At 36.6% G+C, this 18,809-nt stretch overlaps 1 protein-coding gene across 1 annotated transcript; it reads left to right on the top strand.

The window, feature by feature from the left end:
• Positions 1 to 1,913: 1,913 nt before the first annotated feature.
• Positions 1,914 to 18,761, top strand: LOC145779520 (solute carrier family 22 member 15-like). Its single transcript, XM_082591127.1, has 12 exons — positions 1,914 to 2,118; positions 4,762 to 4,869; positions 5,460 to 5,589; positions 6,509 to 6,673; positions 8,165 to 8,294; positions 14,539 to 14,642; positions 15,135 to 15,246; positions 15,469 to 15,609; positions 16,185 to 16,267; positions 16,608 to 16,789; positions 17,055 to 17,273; positions 17,652 to 18,761. Exons 1-12 carry the CDS (start codon positions 2,032 to 2,034, stop codon positions 17,697 to 17,699), a joined length of 1,509 nt encoding a protein of 502 aa, XP_082447253.1. The 5' UTR covers positions 1,914 to 2,031; the 3' UTR covers positions 17,700 to 18,761.
• Positions 18,762 to 18,809: the final 48 nt, after the last annotated feature.

The raw sequence follows: 18,809 nt of genomic DNA, 5'->3' as shown, positions 1-18,809 counted from the left end.
GGGGTGGTAAAAGGATAGACCCTCGGCTCCAAAGGCTCACACGACGACGACGCTGCGTCCAGTTGTGGTTGGTGTAGATTGCAACAAACTGCTAACACAAGGCAGCGCAAGGAAATTGATAAGATGCTGTCTTTCACTGGCTAACAACAAGGGATGAGCAAGTTGGAAATCGTCTCTATTTTCTGAATACACAGATCAGACACAATAGTTGAATTAAGGAAGAGTTTATTGATTAGCCTGTAGGCTACACGTGGCGATATGCCCGGATTATCAGGCCAAGTCAGCCCGAACAGTTGTTTCAACTTGAGAAGTAAGAAGTTAACGCAAGCAAATCAGTTTATATCATGTTAAAAAATTGTGACCACAGAATGGCTCTCGGTAAGATGAAATTTGTTAAAAGGTGCCCAGTGAGGCCAAAGTTACAATGTTAATAAACTAAACTTGATGGTTAAAATTAAAATACTTGAGGGTAGCCTATTTCTGGACTGCAATGTAGAATATGACACAAAAATGTAGGAATGCGAAACCGCGTAGCCTATCCTACACTGGAACCAGTGTTTTGGTAAAAAATTCTAAGCAGTTTGAAAAGCTCTCATGTCATTGTTTAAAAAAGAGACGAAAACGTTAATTTTACAAAGCTATGGTGCATCATAAGCGATATGTTATAAAAATCAGTTTATCACTTATATATGCAATTAAAAGGTTTACGGTATTCTGAAACTTGAGTAATTTTTGCTTGTTTTTTTTGGGAATTTTGTGTTAACGTTATCTTCTTATCTTAACTAGGCTATGTTTTTTGTCTGTGTATGTGTGTGTGTTTTGAAATGCGGAAACGTTGTGTCTTTCTGCAACATTTTTTTTTTATTTAATAAAACTACCATTCAACGTTTTCTCTCTACATTGAGAAATTCCAAGTTTGACTACTTTGACTTGGAATTTCTCAATGTAGAGAGAAAACGTTGAATGGTAGTTTTATTAAATATTTGTGGAAACTTCCTTGGTTTCATATTATCTGAATTTTTTTAAATGGTGAAATTGTCGTTTCTTTATGGTGGCAATTGACTAGAAGACCGTATGGTTATGGTACCGTAGTCTCGTTGTCTCCCATTCATTATGAACTAGTGTAACTTTTTCATTGTAGCCTATATATTTCTTGCATATTTCAAACATGTAGGCTACTGTGTTTTTGTTACTGACAAGTACACCATTGATTGTTTGACTCTACGCCACTTGCATAAAATTATTTAGAACAGCTATGATTAGGCCTATATTGATAAATCTGGCGACAACAGTATTATTGGAACATTACACAGAGTTCCACAACATGAAACTTAAAAAGAAACCAACTCTGGCAGACTGCTTTTTTATTTTCACCGAACAACTCAATTGCCTTGTGACTTTCGCTAATACCGATGAAACAAAAAATGCACATATTCCCGCCTTTGATCGGGTTTCTATGGCAACGGCCGTGTGTGCGCAATGCGATTTGTACCAGCAGTGGCCGAGTGGTTAGCGCGTTGGGCTCGCAGTCGAGAGCCTGCATGTTCGACTCCAGCCACCAGCACTTGCTGTTGTTTCTCTGGGCAAGAAACTTTAGGATAATTGCCTCTACCCAGTGATCGATTTCGAGTAATGGGTAGTACCAAATTTAAGTCATAAGTAGAGTAGACAACCGGAAACAGACATTGTCGTCGGCTGCAGCGTGGGTCAGGTGTAAGTCGGAAGGCGTACACCGATGCATAGCGCTCGAGTCCGCTTTCCTGCAATGCAGGATAAAGATAAACAAACAAAACAAACAAACCAACGCCGAATTTAACTTGCAAATGATTGGAGCCTTTTTCGTGGCAGTTGGCTGGAAAAATACAATTATCTGGCAACATTGGTGTTTTCTCATAAAAAAGTGTAAAGCTTTCTTGTGAGTTGTGGTGTTTCGAACTTTCTGCCCTTCATGAGTAGCTAAGGATACTCTACTGTCAAACAGCATTGAATGAATTATGATTGTTTAGCAGTATATATCTCCATTCCGCAATCATGGATATTGACGATTGCTATGCGAAAGTTGCTGGTGGATTTGGAAGATATCAAATAATTCTGTTTTGTTTTTCCGGTTTGTTCCAGGTACGCAGAGATGGGCAAGATCAAGATCACTTTTTGTTTTGGCAGTGGCTATTTGACCGGCTCCGGTCTTTGAATCTGAAACACTATTTGACCGGTCATGACGTCATTACATAAGTACTTTTTTCTTTTTCTCTTTCAAAGCAAAAGACGTGAAGCGCCGATATAAAGTTCTAAATTCAACACGCTCTCTCCAACTAAGTCCGTGGCGCATACGTTGCGTCTCGGGTTGCCATTCTAGAGGGGATGAGTTCGATACTATCCGGAAGCATTGACTTTTTTTTCATTTTTTTTTATCTAAACTTTGAACCGAAGCGCATTTTTGTGATCAATTTTTAATTTGAGTAGCCTACAGCCCATTTTTTTATGTCTTTTCAAATGTGAGAAATAAAGTTAGAGTTTTTTTAATTTGCTGGAATTTGAGAATTTCTCTTGGTAATTTTCCGATCGTGATAAATGGTCCAATTTTCCAATTGTCCATTTTTTTTAAAAGAAAATTACATTTTTGCTCTCAAGTTAGTTATAGCCTATACAATACTACTTCTTTAAAAAATATAACTAACTTGAGAGCAAAAATGTAGGGTCGTTCAGCAAACACGGTCACTTATGACGATCGGAAAATTACCCAGAGAAATTCTCAAATTCCAGCAAATTAAAAAAACTCTAACTTTATTACTCACATTTGAAAAGACATAAAAAAATGGGCTGTAGGCTACTCAAATTAAAAATTGACCACAAAAATGCGCTTCGGTTCAAAGTTTAGATAAAAAAAAATGAAAAAAAGTCAATGCTTCCGGATAGTATCGAACTCCTCCCCTCTAGTATGGCAACCCGAGACGCAACGTATGCGCCACGAACTGAGTTGAAGAAAACGTGTTGAATTTAGAACTTTATATCGGCGCTTCACGTCTTTTGCTTTGAAAGAGAAAAAGAAAAAAGTACTTATGTAATGACGTCATGACCGGTCAAATAGTGTTTCAGATTCAAAGACCGGAGCCGGTCAAATAGCCACTGCCTTTTGTTTTTGTGTACCGTATATAGTTGGTATTGCTAACTTTTACTTTTAACTACTCGATTGCTGGCCTAAGAATTGTATTAAGTTAGTGACTGTTGCTGTTAGGCCTATCAATTGTTGACGTAGTTTGCGTAGAATCTCAAGGTCACACCCAAGGCCGAGGTTAATTGCGAAGTTAATTACAATTTCTATTTTTATTTAAATTTCTAAATTCTATTTGAATAAGATACTTCTGATGATCTGTTAAAGGTGAAACCAGCTGTTAAGGATTCAGATAGTAAAATAGGCGCCTAACTATTTTTTTGACCGTGGTGGCGAAAGCGTGTTTCATCAGCAGCAATGTAAATTCAGCAAAATGTCACGCAGATCGATGAAGTAATTATGCCGTCACACTAGGATTGCTTTTATTGCCACACTCGGAGTTATCGCTACGTTCGACCTATCGTTAATTATTATAAACAAAACTCGACCATTTCGGTTAAGCAAACACATGCCATGCGTCTACTAGCGGTTGATGGACCGCGACTCTTTAAGCTAAGCACAAGATAATGTTCAGCAACGAACTAGATTTATTAGCATGAAACACGAGACGAAAAGGTTAACTAAAAGGTATACTGTATTAATGGAATGACAATGTTTTAAAAATGGAATGCAAATACTAACTTGATCATACGCTTGAAAATATACCTGTTGAAAGTAAAATCATTCCATGTTTACATCAATTCAACAGCACGTCACCTTGAATAAATTTAGAAGTTGCTGACATCCGTAAACAGCCCTTGAAAATAGTTACGGAGAGACGTTTGATTAAGTTTTGCACTTGACATTTCTCCCTTTTCACTACAATGTCGCAACTTATGACTGACCTGCTTTCAATTCGCTGTAAAACGCCAGTTTTCGTGTTGTAGATGAAACAAAAGATGCACATATTCCCGCCTTTGATTGGGTTTCTATGGCAACGGCCGTGTGTGCGCAATGCGATTTGTACCAGCAATTGTTGCGTTGGTTAATGTTAGTGGTTACCTCGGGCCGAGACTTCAAGTTCATTTTCACAGCGAGGGATTCACTGCAGAGGTTTCGACTTTCGAAAGCGACATCGAGTCTGTTTGCAAGTGCATAAAGCTAAACGCACGCTTCGTGTCTACGCAGCAAATTGTGTTGTTTTTGGGTGCGTCTGCAGACGTTAAATCAATGTAACATGACAGATTTGTTGTCAGGTATGGGATTGTAGCATCGCTGCTCGTTCTGGTGATTATTTATTGCAAAGCTGTTGCGGTTTGCATTTAAAAAATGTTTTCCTGCTGCCGATCGCTAGTTTATTTATTGTTTTATGTATCAATAAAGCATAAAAGTTGCCCCCACGGAGAAATATGCGTGGGGGCCAGGGCCCACGCCCCCACAGGTTAGGCGCCTATGGATAGTAATAACTATATTTGATTTAATTCGCTCTGCTTTGCTTTTTTGCTTTGCATTGAGCACTTTTTGTAGTACGGTATTAATAGTTTTTATTGTTTTTCAGTTTATATAATTATTTTTTATTATGCAGTAGATAGATATTTCTTGCCTTTGCTGTGTATGCACTGCTACTTCATTTCAATATATATAACTCAAATTGCTGTTTTTTTTTGCAGTTGTTCCTTCCTTCTATAAACATCTTGACAGTATTTGTGGCAAAAAATCCTGCAAAACTGTCTCATGACAATCCAAGAGTAAAAAATGACAGCTCAATATTAACAGAAGTAATTTCCAGAAAAATTTACAATACAACAGTAAAATAGATGGCATTTTAACTGTCAGTCTCAATGTCTCATAGCCTAACACTTTTTTTCCTGTTTTTTTGCATTCAAAGAAGACTAAGTTTTTCTTCACCATAACATTATTGACATTGCGCTGAGTGACAGCTATTTTTATCTGATAACTTTGTATATACAAACATACATATTCTATTTTCCGGTAGTTGTATATATATATAATCATTTTTTGTATGTCTTGATTCTTAAGACTGAAAAGTTTAGCAATATTATTGCCGATGTCAACGCCAGTACAACCTGAGATAACAGCTTCTTTAGAAGTTATGTGACAATGGTATCATTAAATACATAATGTATTTGACTAACTTGCTAGTCACACAATAATTGCCACCTTTTGGTATGTCTTATCTATTCTGCTCAGCTAAGAGAATTGAAAGCAATGCTTAGGATAGAGTTGTACGGTACTCTATTTAATGTCACTGATCCTCTTCAGTGGAACTGCAGTGAAGCAGTCATGATTAGTGTATGCAATATACTTGTACTTTATTTTTGCTACACATTCTTTTAATGACTCACAGTGGCATTTGTTGGATGAGGCTTGGATAGGAGACTTAATACAAGCGATATATTTTTCTGGATTTTTAATTGGAGTTGTAATGTTGGGACAAATTTCTGACAAATACGGAAGACGACCAACAATGGTAGTAGGCAAGTTAGTTAGGTTAACATGTCTTTGATACAAGTAAACAAGGTGCTTTGCCTAGTTAGTTAATTCATTACAAAGTTTTCATGATTGTAAAGTAGATAATTAGGTAGCCATCACATGAAGGAAAGGGAGACATCACAAAGAAGACAAGGCCTGAGATTTTCACATAACATTGAAAATGCATATTTGGCAATCAAAGATATTTCAAGGATAGCTAAACTTAAAGTTTAGTGGGAAAAACTATTCATGGTAGCTTAGACTGACAAGCATGGCACATGGACAAAATTACTTGTTGCTTCTTTTTGTAGCATGAATAAAATTACAATCAGCTCCTTTTGAATTTAACTTTTTTTTTTATAAACATCAACAATTGCAAACAAATAATTTATGTCAACTGCATTTGTTAATAATGTAGTACAGATATTCAAGAAAATGAAGTATCTAGAGCTAGTGTAAAACGTTTTTTCATTCCTTCGCACTTTTATCATTTGATTTTTGTGAGGCTGTTTTCTTTCAGCTTAACAGAAGATGATCTAGCTTCTAGCTGATTGAAATCGATTTTTAGCTATAAGTTATGTATATGATTGAACTGACTCGAGTGAAAATAAATCTCTTTGTAGTACAGATATTTAATTGTTTGCAAACTTTCTCATTCATCTGCATATTTTCATAACCTGCTTAACTTTTACTAGTGATATAAATTTTGCTTTTACATCTGTAGTACCGCTTACAGTTACATTCAGTTAAATTTATGGATTGTTTCTTGAATTAGGAATCGCTGTGATTTACTTACATGCCATGAAAATAAAAAAGCTAAACCAAAAATTGTTTCCCGCTATTACATATACCGTATCAAATTCAAGTGTGACCCTGGTATGTTTAATAGGAAATTTACATTCCATTTATTTGATGATTTTGCAGGTTTCTGTCTTTTGTTTCCAATTTGTATTTTGTCATCGTTTTCTAACTCTTGGCAACTGTTTGCTGCTTTTCGCTTTGCCACTGGGTTTTTTCTGGGTGGAACTACACTTGTTATGTTTATTTATTTGCAAGAATTGACTGAACGTTCATATTGGGCTTTATCAGGTATGTACAAAACGAGTATCAATTCTAAACTTATCTGTTCTTTGGTGTAGCTATAAATTTATCAAGTTGAGAATGCTTAATGTTTAATTTTTTTGCATTTGAGGCTTGATTTGTGAATCAAGCCAAGGTTTTTAAAACTAGAATTTGAAGTAATTGCATTGAAAGCCCCATGGGTGTACGACTGTAGTGTACGTACAACTGACTAAAACATAAAAAAAAACATTCTAAACATAAAAGTTGCACAATTCATATACTGAGACAAATAATCGCCACAAGGACTCGTAACCAGAAACATTGTTGTAGTCAATCTTTTACTATTTTTTTTATTGTACGGTACTTTACTATTAAACAATTTGTTATGCGAGTTTACAGCATGCAGTTTGTGAATGTGTAGGAGGAACGATCTAGTAGTTGTGCACTTGTGCAGGTAGGCACTGTAAGCAGGCATCCGCTACTTTAAAAATGGAGCGTCCCAGCAACGGGCGCTCCCGGTACTTTTTCACGCTACGTTTGTCGTAAGCTGACACAGGAGGGTGCAAGGTACGCTATTCAAGTACCCTGTAAAGTTAAAATGAAGGCGAATACAAATTTCCCTAAAATACGCGTTTTTAAAATAATGATTATAAAAGATGAGGTTCGCGTGAGACCGGTATGAAACGTCAATCGCCGAAAAGATGTTTTATTTCATTGTATATAACGTGAAAGTAGCATTAACTTACGACATTAGCGACTACCACTACCCTGGGTTTTTTTTTTTCGCTGAGACTTTTCGGTTATTTGTCCGAAATAACTTGAAAAAATTCGGTCATTTTTTATTTATTTTGGTCATTTTTAGTCATTTTTGGTCATATATAGTCAATTGACTATACATTTTTTCGGACATTTTGACCGAATTGACTATATTTTTTTCGGACATTTTGCTAAAAAATCGGTCAATGACCGAAAAATGACCCAAAAAAAAAACCCAGCCACTACCGCTGCATTGATAAAAAGTGTCCTGCAATGGAAAATAGTTTACCCAGAAAAATGGGTCATTCCAAATGTCAAGTTAGCTGTGGAAAATTTGTATGATTAGGTGACCTCATTAACATTTCATTGACTGCAACAAAAGTAAATTACATTACGGTACGAACTACGAAGACCATTCTTCATAGATATCATATCTTTTTAGTTTTTGTCGTCAATGTCCCTTAGCTTCAATAAAGTTGAGTACCAGCCACAAATGCGAGTACATTGACTTGCGTCCATGAACAGAAAAATCTGGCAAAACCTTTGAAGCGTTTAAATCGTACATGAGTAATTGCTAGGGTCCAAGCGTGCAACTTGCACGACCACAAAACAGAAAAATTTAACCCAAATCACCATTACTTCTGCATACAGCAGTGTGATTGTGCGTGCTTGAAACTCTTATAGTCGCCCACTATTTATAATCTCTAATTTTAGTTTGTTGCTTATGATTCAAACTGTATAAGTGGCGTGTTGTCATTGCAGGTACCATTCAAAGTGTGTTCTTTCCTCTTGGCATAGTTGTGTTCGTGTTTGCGGCTTATTACATCCCAGCTTGGAGGCAATTGGTTAGAGTGTTATCCTGTCTACAAATACTGCCTATGCTTGGTCTTATGTGAGCTTACTTTAGTTGTATTATAGTTTCATGTTTTTAAAACTTGTTTTCTCATTTAATTTCGAAAACACAAACACGAAAACTGACTTGTAACTGACATACAATTTTGTCATGAAAAAATTCTCAAATTGAAAAAGTTGCAAGCTTGTCCGAGAGCAACACATATATTTGCGATGGATACTGTGCTATATGTATAACAATACATCGTTTCTTTTGGAAGAAAAGATGTTTGGTTGCTGGGTCATTCCATGCCAAACGTCCTGGACCCTCCAGTTTGACCCTCTCCGAATTTGCTGAAAATCGGACAAAAGGTTGGATAACTTGATTAAGCTAAAAATTGAAAATTTTAGCTCAAAATGTATTGTACTTTTCAAATTATGATATTTTTAAATTGGGTACACCCCTGCGCTGATGAGCGCTTGGTCATTTTCGGCCATTTTTAAACAAGCATATATCTCTAATTGCAAATTTAATCTACTTCATTTCTGGCAAAATGAGACACTTGTAGGTATATTACATGAATGCAGTTTCAAAATTATATTGTCTGAAGGCATTTTGAAAATATGGAGGCCCAAAGTGTCCCCATTTTGATGCGAAGACAAATTTTGGACCATATTAAAAAAGCTGTAGCTTCCATACAAAACATAGCATTGCTCTCAAATTTATCCTGGAGGGGCCCTCCTACTGGATTACAACTACATTGAATTTGGAAGGAAACACTGCTTTCATTAAAAAGTAAAAGTTATTTCTTGTCAAAATATGGACCAGCAGCTAATTTTGCTAAAATACGCCATCTTGTGGTGAAAAAATGACTCCGTCAGACACTGTTTTCGAAAAAAAAAATTTTTTATCTCAAAGAGATATTCATGAGGAACTCATCTTCTGAGTTTCAACTTTGTTCCGCAACTATTAAGGAGTGAGATGCAGTGATGTTTAACCCCTCTTAGTATCCATTTCAAGCAATGAGAAAAACATCAACATTAACTTTTAAGTTAGCCAATTGCACTTGTTGTATCGTAAATGACATAAACAACTACAGTACATTGTACAAAGCAAGCAAAGAACATTCAACCTAAAATGACTGGTTGCCTTGTAGGCTACTGGAATTTGACTTTTTCGTAAATGTAAAACTTGTAAGTGTGTTTGCATGTTAATTTTCCTCTTTGTTTGGGTCTTTACAACTTTTAATCTAAAGCATTTACAAAGCTGAAATTTGGTATTCTGAGTAAGAAGCAGCCCTAGTTTTCATATCTACCCTCAAAATTGCCAATTTCAAACTAGTTTTAGAGAACGTTGCAAAAATTGAAATTTTTTACATTTGAATTTTTTTTAGCAATTTTTGATGTCTGCTATCTCCCAAACCAATAGTCACAGTACTACCATTTTGCATATCGTTAATCTATACTAGTTGGTAATTAACCCCCATGAGACTGACACCAAACAAAAATGAAATTTTTGAAGTTTGGAGGGTGCAAAGATGAAGCCCGAGCAAAAAAAAACTCAAAATGCGTTATCTTGTGGTTAATATTTGACACTGTGGACAGTCATTCAGAAAGTCAAAACTTTCAGGAAAACATCTTCTTTGCCTAAGCTATAGAAAGTTCAAGTTTCAAATATGTAACCTAACTCCTTCAATAGTAAATGCAGCTGTGAAATCATGAGCTTGACCATCACATGCAAAAGTCTCGTGGGTGGGAGGTAGGGTAGTTCTTATTTGGCAACAAATGAAAATTTTGCTGAGGACAACCTTTTAACTGGTGAGGTTGTCAGAAAAAAATGACTCCTGCAAAATTTTTGAATTTGAAATTGATTTAGGGAGGGTCCTATTGGCTCTCCCCCCTAAAGTTTTGCGCCCTCCCCCAAAATACCATCTGCATATATCTCAAAAACTGCATGAGCTAGAGATATGGTTTAAGTGTCAAATATGCAGAAAACATGATTTCCTATCTGCTTTCTGAACAGTGATTGTGCCTATCTTGAGTAGAAAAGCAGTTATTTACTAAATAACTGCTTTACTAATTTACTTACTTAAATAACTGCTTTTCTACTCAAGATAGGCACAATCACTGTTCAGAAAGCAGATAGGAAATCATGTTTTCTGCATCTTTTGACACAAAAACCATATCTCTAGCTCATGCAGTTTTTGAGATATGCAGATGGTATTTTTAGGGAGGGCGCAAAACTTTAGGGGGAGAAGGTCAATAGGACCATCCCTAAATCAATTTCAAAAGTTTTGCAGGAGTCATTTTTTCTGACAACCTCACCATTTAAAAGGATGTCCTCAGCAAAATTTTCATTTGTTGTCAAATAAGAACCACCCTACCTTCCACCCCCGAGACTTTTGCATGTGATGGTCAAGCTCATGATTTCACAGCTGCATTTACTATTGAAGGAGTTAGGTTACATATTTGAAACTTGAACTGTCTATAGCTTAGGCAAAGAAGATGTTTTCCTGAAAGTTTTGACTTTCTGAATGACTGTCCACTGTGTCAAATATTAACCACAAAATGGCGCATTTTGAGTTTTTTTGCTCAGGCTTCATCTTTGCACCCTCCAAACTTCAATAATTTCACATTTGTTTGGTGTCAGTCTCATGGGGGTTAATTACCAACTAGTATAGATTAACGATATGCAAAATGGTAGTTCTGTGACTATTGGTTTGGGAGATAGCAGACATCAAAAATTGCTAAAAAAAATTTCAAATATAAAAAATTTCAATTTTTGCAACGTTCTCTAAAACTAGTTTGAAATTGGCAATTTTGAGGGTAGATATGAAAACTAGGGCTGCTTCTTACTCAGAATACCAAATTTCAGCTTTGAATATGCTTTAGATTAAAAGTTGTGAAGACCCAAACATGGAGGAAAATTAACATGCAAACACATTTACAAGTTTTACATTTACGAAAAAGTCAAATTCCAGTAGCCTACAAGGCAACCAGTCATTATAGGTTGAATGTTCTTTGCTTCCTTTGTACAATGCACTGTAGTTGTTTATGTCATTTACGATACAAGTGCAGTTGGCTAACTTAAAAGATAGTGTTGATGTTTTTCTCATTGCTTGAAATGGATATTAAGAGGGGTTAAACATCACTGCATCTCACTCCTTAATAGTTGCGGAACAAAGTTGAAACTCAGAAGATGAGTTCCTCATGAATATCTCTTTGAGATTAAAAATTTTTTTTTTCGAAAACAGTGTCTGACGGAGTCATTTTTTCACCACAAGATGGCGTATTTTAGCAAAATTTGCTGCTGGTCCATATTTTGACGTGAAATAATTTTTTAATGAAAGCTGTGTTTCTTTCCAAATTCAATGTAGTTGTGATTAGAGATGTAAATACAAAAAAAACGAACGTTTTTTTTTTAAAAACGTGTTTTTTGTCAAAAAAAAATTGGGCCAAAAAAACACTCGTTTTTTGTTTTTTTTATATTTTTCTGGAAAAGTTGCAAATTTTTTACAATTTGCAGCTTAGTTTCATTATAGTGCTCTTGAAAAACATTAAACTAGTAAAAATAGTTTTATGGTTGTGCTGAAATTCCTAAGTGTTTGTGCTTGGCAGCAGCATAGCCAATGTTTTTTGCATAGTCCTACGTTGTTTCGCTTTCTTCTTCATTCTCAGGCATGTTTGTGGCAGTAGACCTGACAAACATTGAATTAATGCAATTTGATACATGACATAATGTAGATGAGTTAATCTCTTTTTCCTTTTATGGAAGTTAGCCTACGATGTTAGTATATAGGTACTGGTTATTCTTGTACACATTCAATGGGTTGACGAAATTTTGGCAAAAACAAGACGGCAGTATTCAGAACACACATTACCTTGTTTGTGGTAATTTACTAATGCAAGCTATTGCCAATAGCTTGTTTAAACATGTTTTTTAAGTGATAGCTTAACAACGATGTATTGTATATGCTTCATAAATGTTGAAACAGAAGTATTTTTTTCGTGTGTTGTAACTTGTAAGGTCTTAGACACTTTGTCATTGATGCTTCTTGCAGATCTTGTGACATAATGCAAGAGATCTTATCACTGATATTTTTAGCTGTTAAAAGTAAGTGCATTTGTCAGAAAAGGTTTAGGTTAATGTTCCTTTCAAATGCCCACCACCCATGTTGACTATTGCTAGTAACTACCAACCTTGAATGAAGAAATTTTCCCTTTAAAGTAGAGTTTTTCAGCACTGCTCAGTGTTCACATAGTGAATAAATGCTTCATAGTACTTTTCCTGACAAGTATAAAGTTTTACCCATATTCCCGTAATGCAGGATAAAAATACAACACAAACATCAAAGATGAAAACTTATTTTATTTGGGAACTAGGCCTACTACTTTTTGAGATAAAAGAAATTGACCTCTTGTCGTTACGCACCAATAAAACCATGATGCGTAACTTTAAAAAAAAATTTTTTGTGGTAAAGGAAAGATTGACAAAAAGTTTGGCAAAAACAGAAAAGTGCTAACGTCTCAAAGTCTTGCAAACTAGTTCAAATTGGATGGATTAAGTGCAACCATACTTCTTTTAAACATGTCTATGACAGCACAATGGTGTGATTAAGGGAAAACAAACATGACTATGACATCACAAAGGAGTATTGAACCTCTTCAGGGAAAATAAAAAACATCAAAATGTTTCCATCTTTCACTACATTTAAATGTGATTTGGGCTAAAGTTGGGACTTTCGCACTACACTGCTTTTGCCAAACTTTTCATCAATTTTTCCTTTACCCAAATAAAAAAAAAAAAATTTTTAAAGTTATGCATCATGGTCTTATCGGTGCGTAACGACAAGAGGTTAATTTCTTTTTATCTCAAAAAGTAGTAGCCAAAACTTGTTTAAATGTTCATAAACAGATAGCCCACCCAGAAAACATGGGGGTAGAACTAAAAATTATCCAAATATGTTGAGCGGTTCTTGAGATATTGCCGTTTTTCTATTGTTCCTTATTATGAAGCCACCTAGTGGCTAAGGTTATTTCATTTATAACTCGAGAACCGCTTGTGTGGTTTTCATCAAGTTTGCACCAAATGCACATCAACTGGAACAACTTCTTGATGTTGTACTGGAAAAGGTGTGGTGTGCTGGTCAAAAGTGCCTTTGTGAAGCAGAGAAACAGGACACTGACCACCTGGTCCTCACATGCCCATTAACCAAAATCCCAGGTGGCTTCAAAACTGTACACGAGTGTGGTACTGCATTTAACAACTGGCTGGACCAAATTACAGACAATACTTGAGATGTGCTAACCATAGGATTTGTTACTACTATTTGAGACGATGAGAAATCTTTATGGCTCGTGTGTTGAGACTTGAGATTTACAAAATGGCAATGAAACAATATACTAGACATATAGTCTGATTTGAAATAAGTTATACAAGTTATGAGACTGTTTGTTTGTTGAAAGAGACGCTATTGCAATGAGTTTACCCTAATTGCTGCATATTGTGACATTTAATGTCAAAATAGGTAAAAAAAAAAACGAATAAAAAACAAAAAAACGATAATAAACAAAAAAAACGAGCTCGTTTTTTTAAAAACAAAAAAAAAACGTTTTTTTACATCTCTAGTTGTAATCCAGTAGGAGGGGAGCCTCCAGGATAAATTTGAGAGCAATGCTATGTTTTGTATGGAAGCTACAGCTTTTTTAATATGGTCCAAAATTTGTCTTCGCATCAAAATGGGGACACTTTGGGCCTCCATATTTTCAAAATGCTTTGAGACAATATAATTTTGTAATTGGATTCATGTAATATACCTACAAGTGTGTCTCATTTTGCCAGAAATGAAGTAGATTAAATTTGCAATTAGAGATATATGCTTGTTTAAAAATGGCCGAAAATGACCAGCGCTCATCAGCGCAGGGGTGTACCCAATTTAAAAATGTCATAATTTGAAAAGTACAATAGATTTTAAGCTAAAATTTTCAATTTTTAACTCAATCATGTTATCCAACCTTTTGTCCGATTTTCAGCAAATTCGGAGAAGGTCAAACTGGAAAGTTTCAAAATTTCAGGACGTTTGGCATGGAATGTGACCCTGCTAGGTTACTGTTGTTACTGAGATAGCAGTTTTTTTTATAACAAACTTAACACTATGCAAACGTTTTCATCATGCACAGTTGCACACCCAACCGTACGACCACCCTCAACCCAGTGTCGTTTTGTGTTTAAACAAGACAACAGCATGTCACATGATTACGAAAAGCTAATTTACCAACTTATAATAAATGAAATTCGTCTTCAGATTTTTTCCGGAATCACCACGATGGCTTTATTCTAAGGGTCGATTACAAGATGCTGAGCGTGTTCTCATGCTGATAGCAAGACGCAACGGGGTTCGCAAACCAGGTATTTTGAAAAGGTTCAGGATTGATAAGAAACTACGGTTAGCATGCAACACGCATATAAAGAATTTAATGATACAAGAACATTTTCTACGCGTGCTCTGAGGTGGCTGTTTGGAGATTGAGTCCGAAATTTTAGTTGTCTCGTTAGCACTTCAGAAACCGCATGATTGCTTTCAACCATCTTAGAGTTAGACGTGATACTACCCTGCCGCGCTTTCTCTTCGAAACAGCGCATTAGTACGACAAGATGTCTTTATTGTGACTTGTGAAGTCCTGAGATCCGAACTCGGGTTTCAGGACCCTTCATGTCCCTGTGACACTTTTCTTCGGAAAAAAAATTAGTACATGTTTATATCTTGTAATGACAGACCATGTTGAACGTGACAGCAAGGCGATAGTGGATGCACAACAATAAGTTTAGAATCGGTAAAGAAATATGACTCGGTTTGACAACGAGCACACAACTTTTCTGCAACAATGTGACTACTTTTAGAGATTCATTTGAAGCCTTTGGGTTCGGAGCACCCCAAACAGAATGTGACAATATTGGATTTGTGCCGGAATAAAGTGACATTGAAGCGACTTATCACTATGGGATTCATATGGTATGATAAGACTAAATTGATATATTAATATTATTTTTCATATAGATACTGTGTATAAACTGTATATCGTCTGTAACGCACTGTGCAAACAACTATTGGTCAAGCAGTTGATGGGGTTGATTGCTGCATTGTATTCACTTCCTGTGTTTTATGAGTCCTTTAGGTTGTATCAAAGCAAATTCACCAAAACTCATCTCATGAATTGACATTCCTCTGTGACAGGTTTGTCAATAGCTTTGTCTATTACGCCTTGACATTGGCTGCGGGGGAGATAGGAGGGAACACGTACAGCAGTGAAGCTCTGTCGGGATTGGTAGAGCTTCCGGGGATTTTTGTAATGCCATTGCTTCTCAATAGAAAGCGGTAGGTATTTTAGCTATACCTCAGTTGGTTAGTACGTGACTTCGTGAACTAAGAAGCTTCAAGATCAAGCGGCGCTGGTTCGACTCTCGGGGTGTGCACTTGAGCAACGCATTCTAAGGACTGCTCTCTATTCAGCGGCACCTAACGGATGGGATAATTCTCCGGCAACAACATTTCAACAATCGGAAAACTTCACTCTGTCAATCTCGGTAACCGGCCCTGCGTCAGAAGCCTCTACAAGTATGCGAAACTACCAGGAATGACCTATCAAGGCTTTGTCAGTCCCAGGATAAAGATTCAAAACCAAACCAACCAAACTTTGATTGTTGCTTCAAATCCTCCTGAAAGAGTAATTTCTTTACTAAAATTGCCCAATTTTTCGATTCTGGTTTCCGACAGCGCTGTTGTAAGACCCACTGTATCCCAGACAACAAAATCTGTCGTCTGCAGACGTTGAATCAAATATAAAAATGATAGATTTTGTTGTCTTGGAAAGTGCAAGTCGGGCACCATCACTATATATCGCCTTGCTGGACACCTGCTAATGAGGCATGTATTGTCCAACCCTGTTGCAGGTTGGGAAGAAGATATAACGTTATGTTTTCACTTCTACTGAGTGGATTCGCCTGTTTGTCGTTGATGGGATTTGATCCAAAATGTGAGTAGAAAAAAATAAAAACACCAGAGATTGTGGTGTTTTAATTAATCTTTTCACAAACTAGATTGTGAAAAGATTAATTATTATCGCTTCCAAGTAAAGATTTGTGCTCACACTGCTCAGTGTAGATTCACTGCCGTCAAGCGTTAAATTATTGCAGCAATACTTTAGTTTGTGAGCAACCAATATCATCGACAAGATATTGAATAGTTGATTTACAATTGGAAATGTTTTTTTGTTTTTTTTATAATCGCCCGAAGCTTTAGAAATTGTTTTTGTGCTTGGTATTGTATTGCAAAGGTGCACTGTGGAATACTTTATGGGGTGTCATCATTTTCAGCTACTTCTAAGTGGAAGATTTGTATTGGTCTGTTGGGAAAATTGGGGATATCTTTCAGTTTCAACAGCATCTACATCTACGCTCCTGAGCTCTTTCCTACTTCCGTTCGTAACGTTGCTCTGGGATCCTTGTCCATGTCGGCAAGAGTGGGAAGCATTCTAGCCTCATTTTCAGAATCTCTGGTTAGTGTAATAGCAACTTGTGATCTATACAGTAAAACAAGCTACGCCTTGTCGCGCGCAAAATCATGGAATTGATCAAGTGGATTTAGAAATAAAATGCATGATAAATAATTTTAATGTGTAAAAAATGCGGTGGGCCACGAAGCGTGTGAGGAAAATTTATATTTCTGGATTGCGGTAGAATTGATTTCTTGAGTAACATGTGGACTAGTCAACTTGAAGTTGACTTCCCAAACGCTTGTTGAGTGTTTGATTGTTTCATCAGTTGGAGTCGCACGCCATGCTGGGTTACTTTATGTTTGGGGCTTGTGGAATCTCAGCCGGTCTGATCACATTACTCCTGCCTGAAACACTGGGCAAGAAACCACCCGACTCTTTCAAAGATCTTGATGGGCCTTCTCTTCGTTCTAGCTACAGTGGCCGAGACAGTTCAGTCTCTCTCAGTTTTCCTGGTCTACGCAAAGGCGGCAGTGTTGATGAACAGGTGAGTACAGTTTGTCGTTCACACTTCTCATGTGAATGACTGAGGTGTTTGGTTTGAGAAATGCGAACTCGTGAGACTGGAAGAAATCGCTGTGTCAGTTCAGACACCAGACAGATGTCTCTGCGAATGAGCCTGTGGCTGTGGTGATCCAACCGACAACTAAAACATAACATGGACCTATTCGTTGTCTTTGCCTGTGACAAAAGCAAGTTATCAAGTGGCACGTTCAACCACCAATGTCGTGTTTATTCCAACGGAGTCTTGAAAGCGAACACTCGAAGATTTGTGTTAATCACATGGGATTTGCCTTTGTTCATCTTGATTTAATTCAACCTTGTGAACTTCGTTGACCTGATAACATGTTACTTGTTTTGTCAGGCTGACCTCCTCTTGGCTGATGAAGACGACGACAATGACGTCATGTGAGAGGAGCTTGTGAATTTTAGATCGATGAAGTACTGACGTATTTAAACTATTATGCCATTTTTGTGGAAAAAATAACGATCAACAGGTTATTTAGGCTACACTTGAAAAATCACGTAGTGCCTTTCTGCTAAGACTTTTTTTTTCTTTACAAAACGGCAAATTCTAGTGCAATGCTTTTAAATGAAAACTGGAAACTCAAATAAGCGGCTGTCCATAAAAGACGTCCGCAGTCAGGGGGGTTGCAAATTGCGGCTTTTGCTATGACAAAGTGCGGACATTTTTTTGCAATTTTATGAGGACATCCTTTATGGACAGCCCCTAAGCGGTCATGTATATTGTTTCCTTGTTGTGTAGCACTCGTTGTTTTGCACAAATGCCTGATTTGATCAGCTGCTGTCAAAGGGAAATATCTTGTTAAAGCAAAAGTGAATTACTGTATTTATGCTTACATGTAGGACCTGGACCATGTTAGATATTGATTGTTTTTATTGATGAAGTGATTATGCAAGAGATTGTGGTATTTCGTTTTGCTTTTTGATTGGCATTGTTGTTGGAAAATGATCGTAGAATAAAAAGTGTTTTATTTTGCTTAAACTTACGTAGGTACCGTATGCTTCGGATGGTTTTATTGTGCAATTTATACAGTTTATTGTGAGCAACCTATAGTACAATTACCTGGGCTCTTTCTCGCAAGATGTTTAGTTTTCATGTTTCCCTTACACTCTGTACACAATGCTGCAGTCTTGCAGATGCTAGCTCACATAGTTCATTTTCATGCAACTCGTTGTTAGTGATACGACAGTTACCTTTGATTCATTCCTAGTCGCTATTTTACCTCTTATTGTTTCTTAGACTGCCATGTGGAATATTCACGATAACGGTTCGTGTTTCTGTTTTTACCATGCTTTGACACAAATAATATTTATGGATCCTATTGCAGTGTTTTAACTTTGCGCGTATACCCAGCAATTCCGATGCATGACCTGCTGGACTTAAATAAACGTACCCTACTGCATTACCGGCCATGCTTGTTTTTAGGCCTGTTAAAGTAGGCCGGTTAGGCCTGTTAAAGTATGAATGCGTGGAGCTGTTTAAAAAAAAAACAAGCGT

Source organism: Aplidium turbinatum, chromosome 11, assembly GCF_918807975.1.
Source record: "Aplidium turbinatum chromosome 11, kaAplTurb1.1, whole genome shotgun sequence".
Classification (NCBI taxonomy): Eukaryota; Metazoa; Chordata; class Ascidiacea; order Aplousobranchia; family Polyclinidae; genus Aplidium; species Aplidium turbinatum.
Note: the sequence above shows the minus strand (reverse complement) of the source record. Positions and strands in the feature narration are given on the sequence as shown.

What these genes read in the sequence shown, in the direction of transcription:
- LOC145779520 (XM_082591127.1), top strand. Translation starts at nt 2,032, where the DNA reads ATGGATATTGACGATTGCTATGCGAAAGTTGCTGGTGGATTTGGAAGA. An exon ending in GTTTTTCCGGTTTGTTCCAG is followed by an intron (nt 2,119 to 4,761) that starts GTACGCAGAGAT and finishes TTTTTTTTGCAG; the next exon opens with TTGTTCCTTCCTTCTATAAA. An exon ending in TTCATATTGGGCTTTATCAG is followed by an intron (nt 6,674 to 8,164) that starts GTATGTACAAAA and finishes TTGTCATTGCAG; the next exon opens with GTACCATTCAAAGTGTGTTC.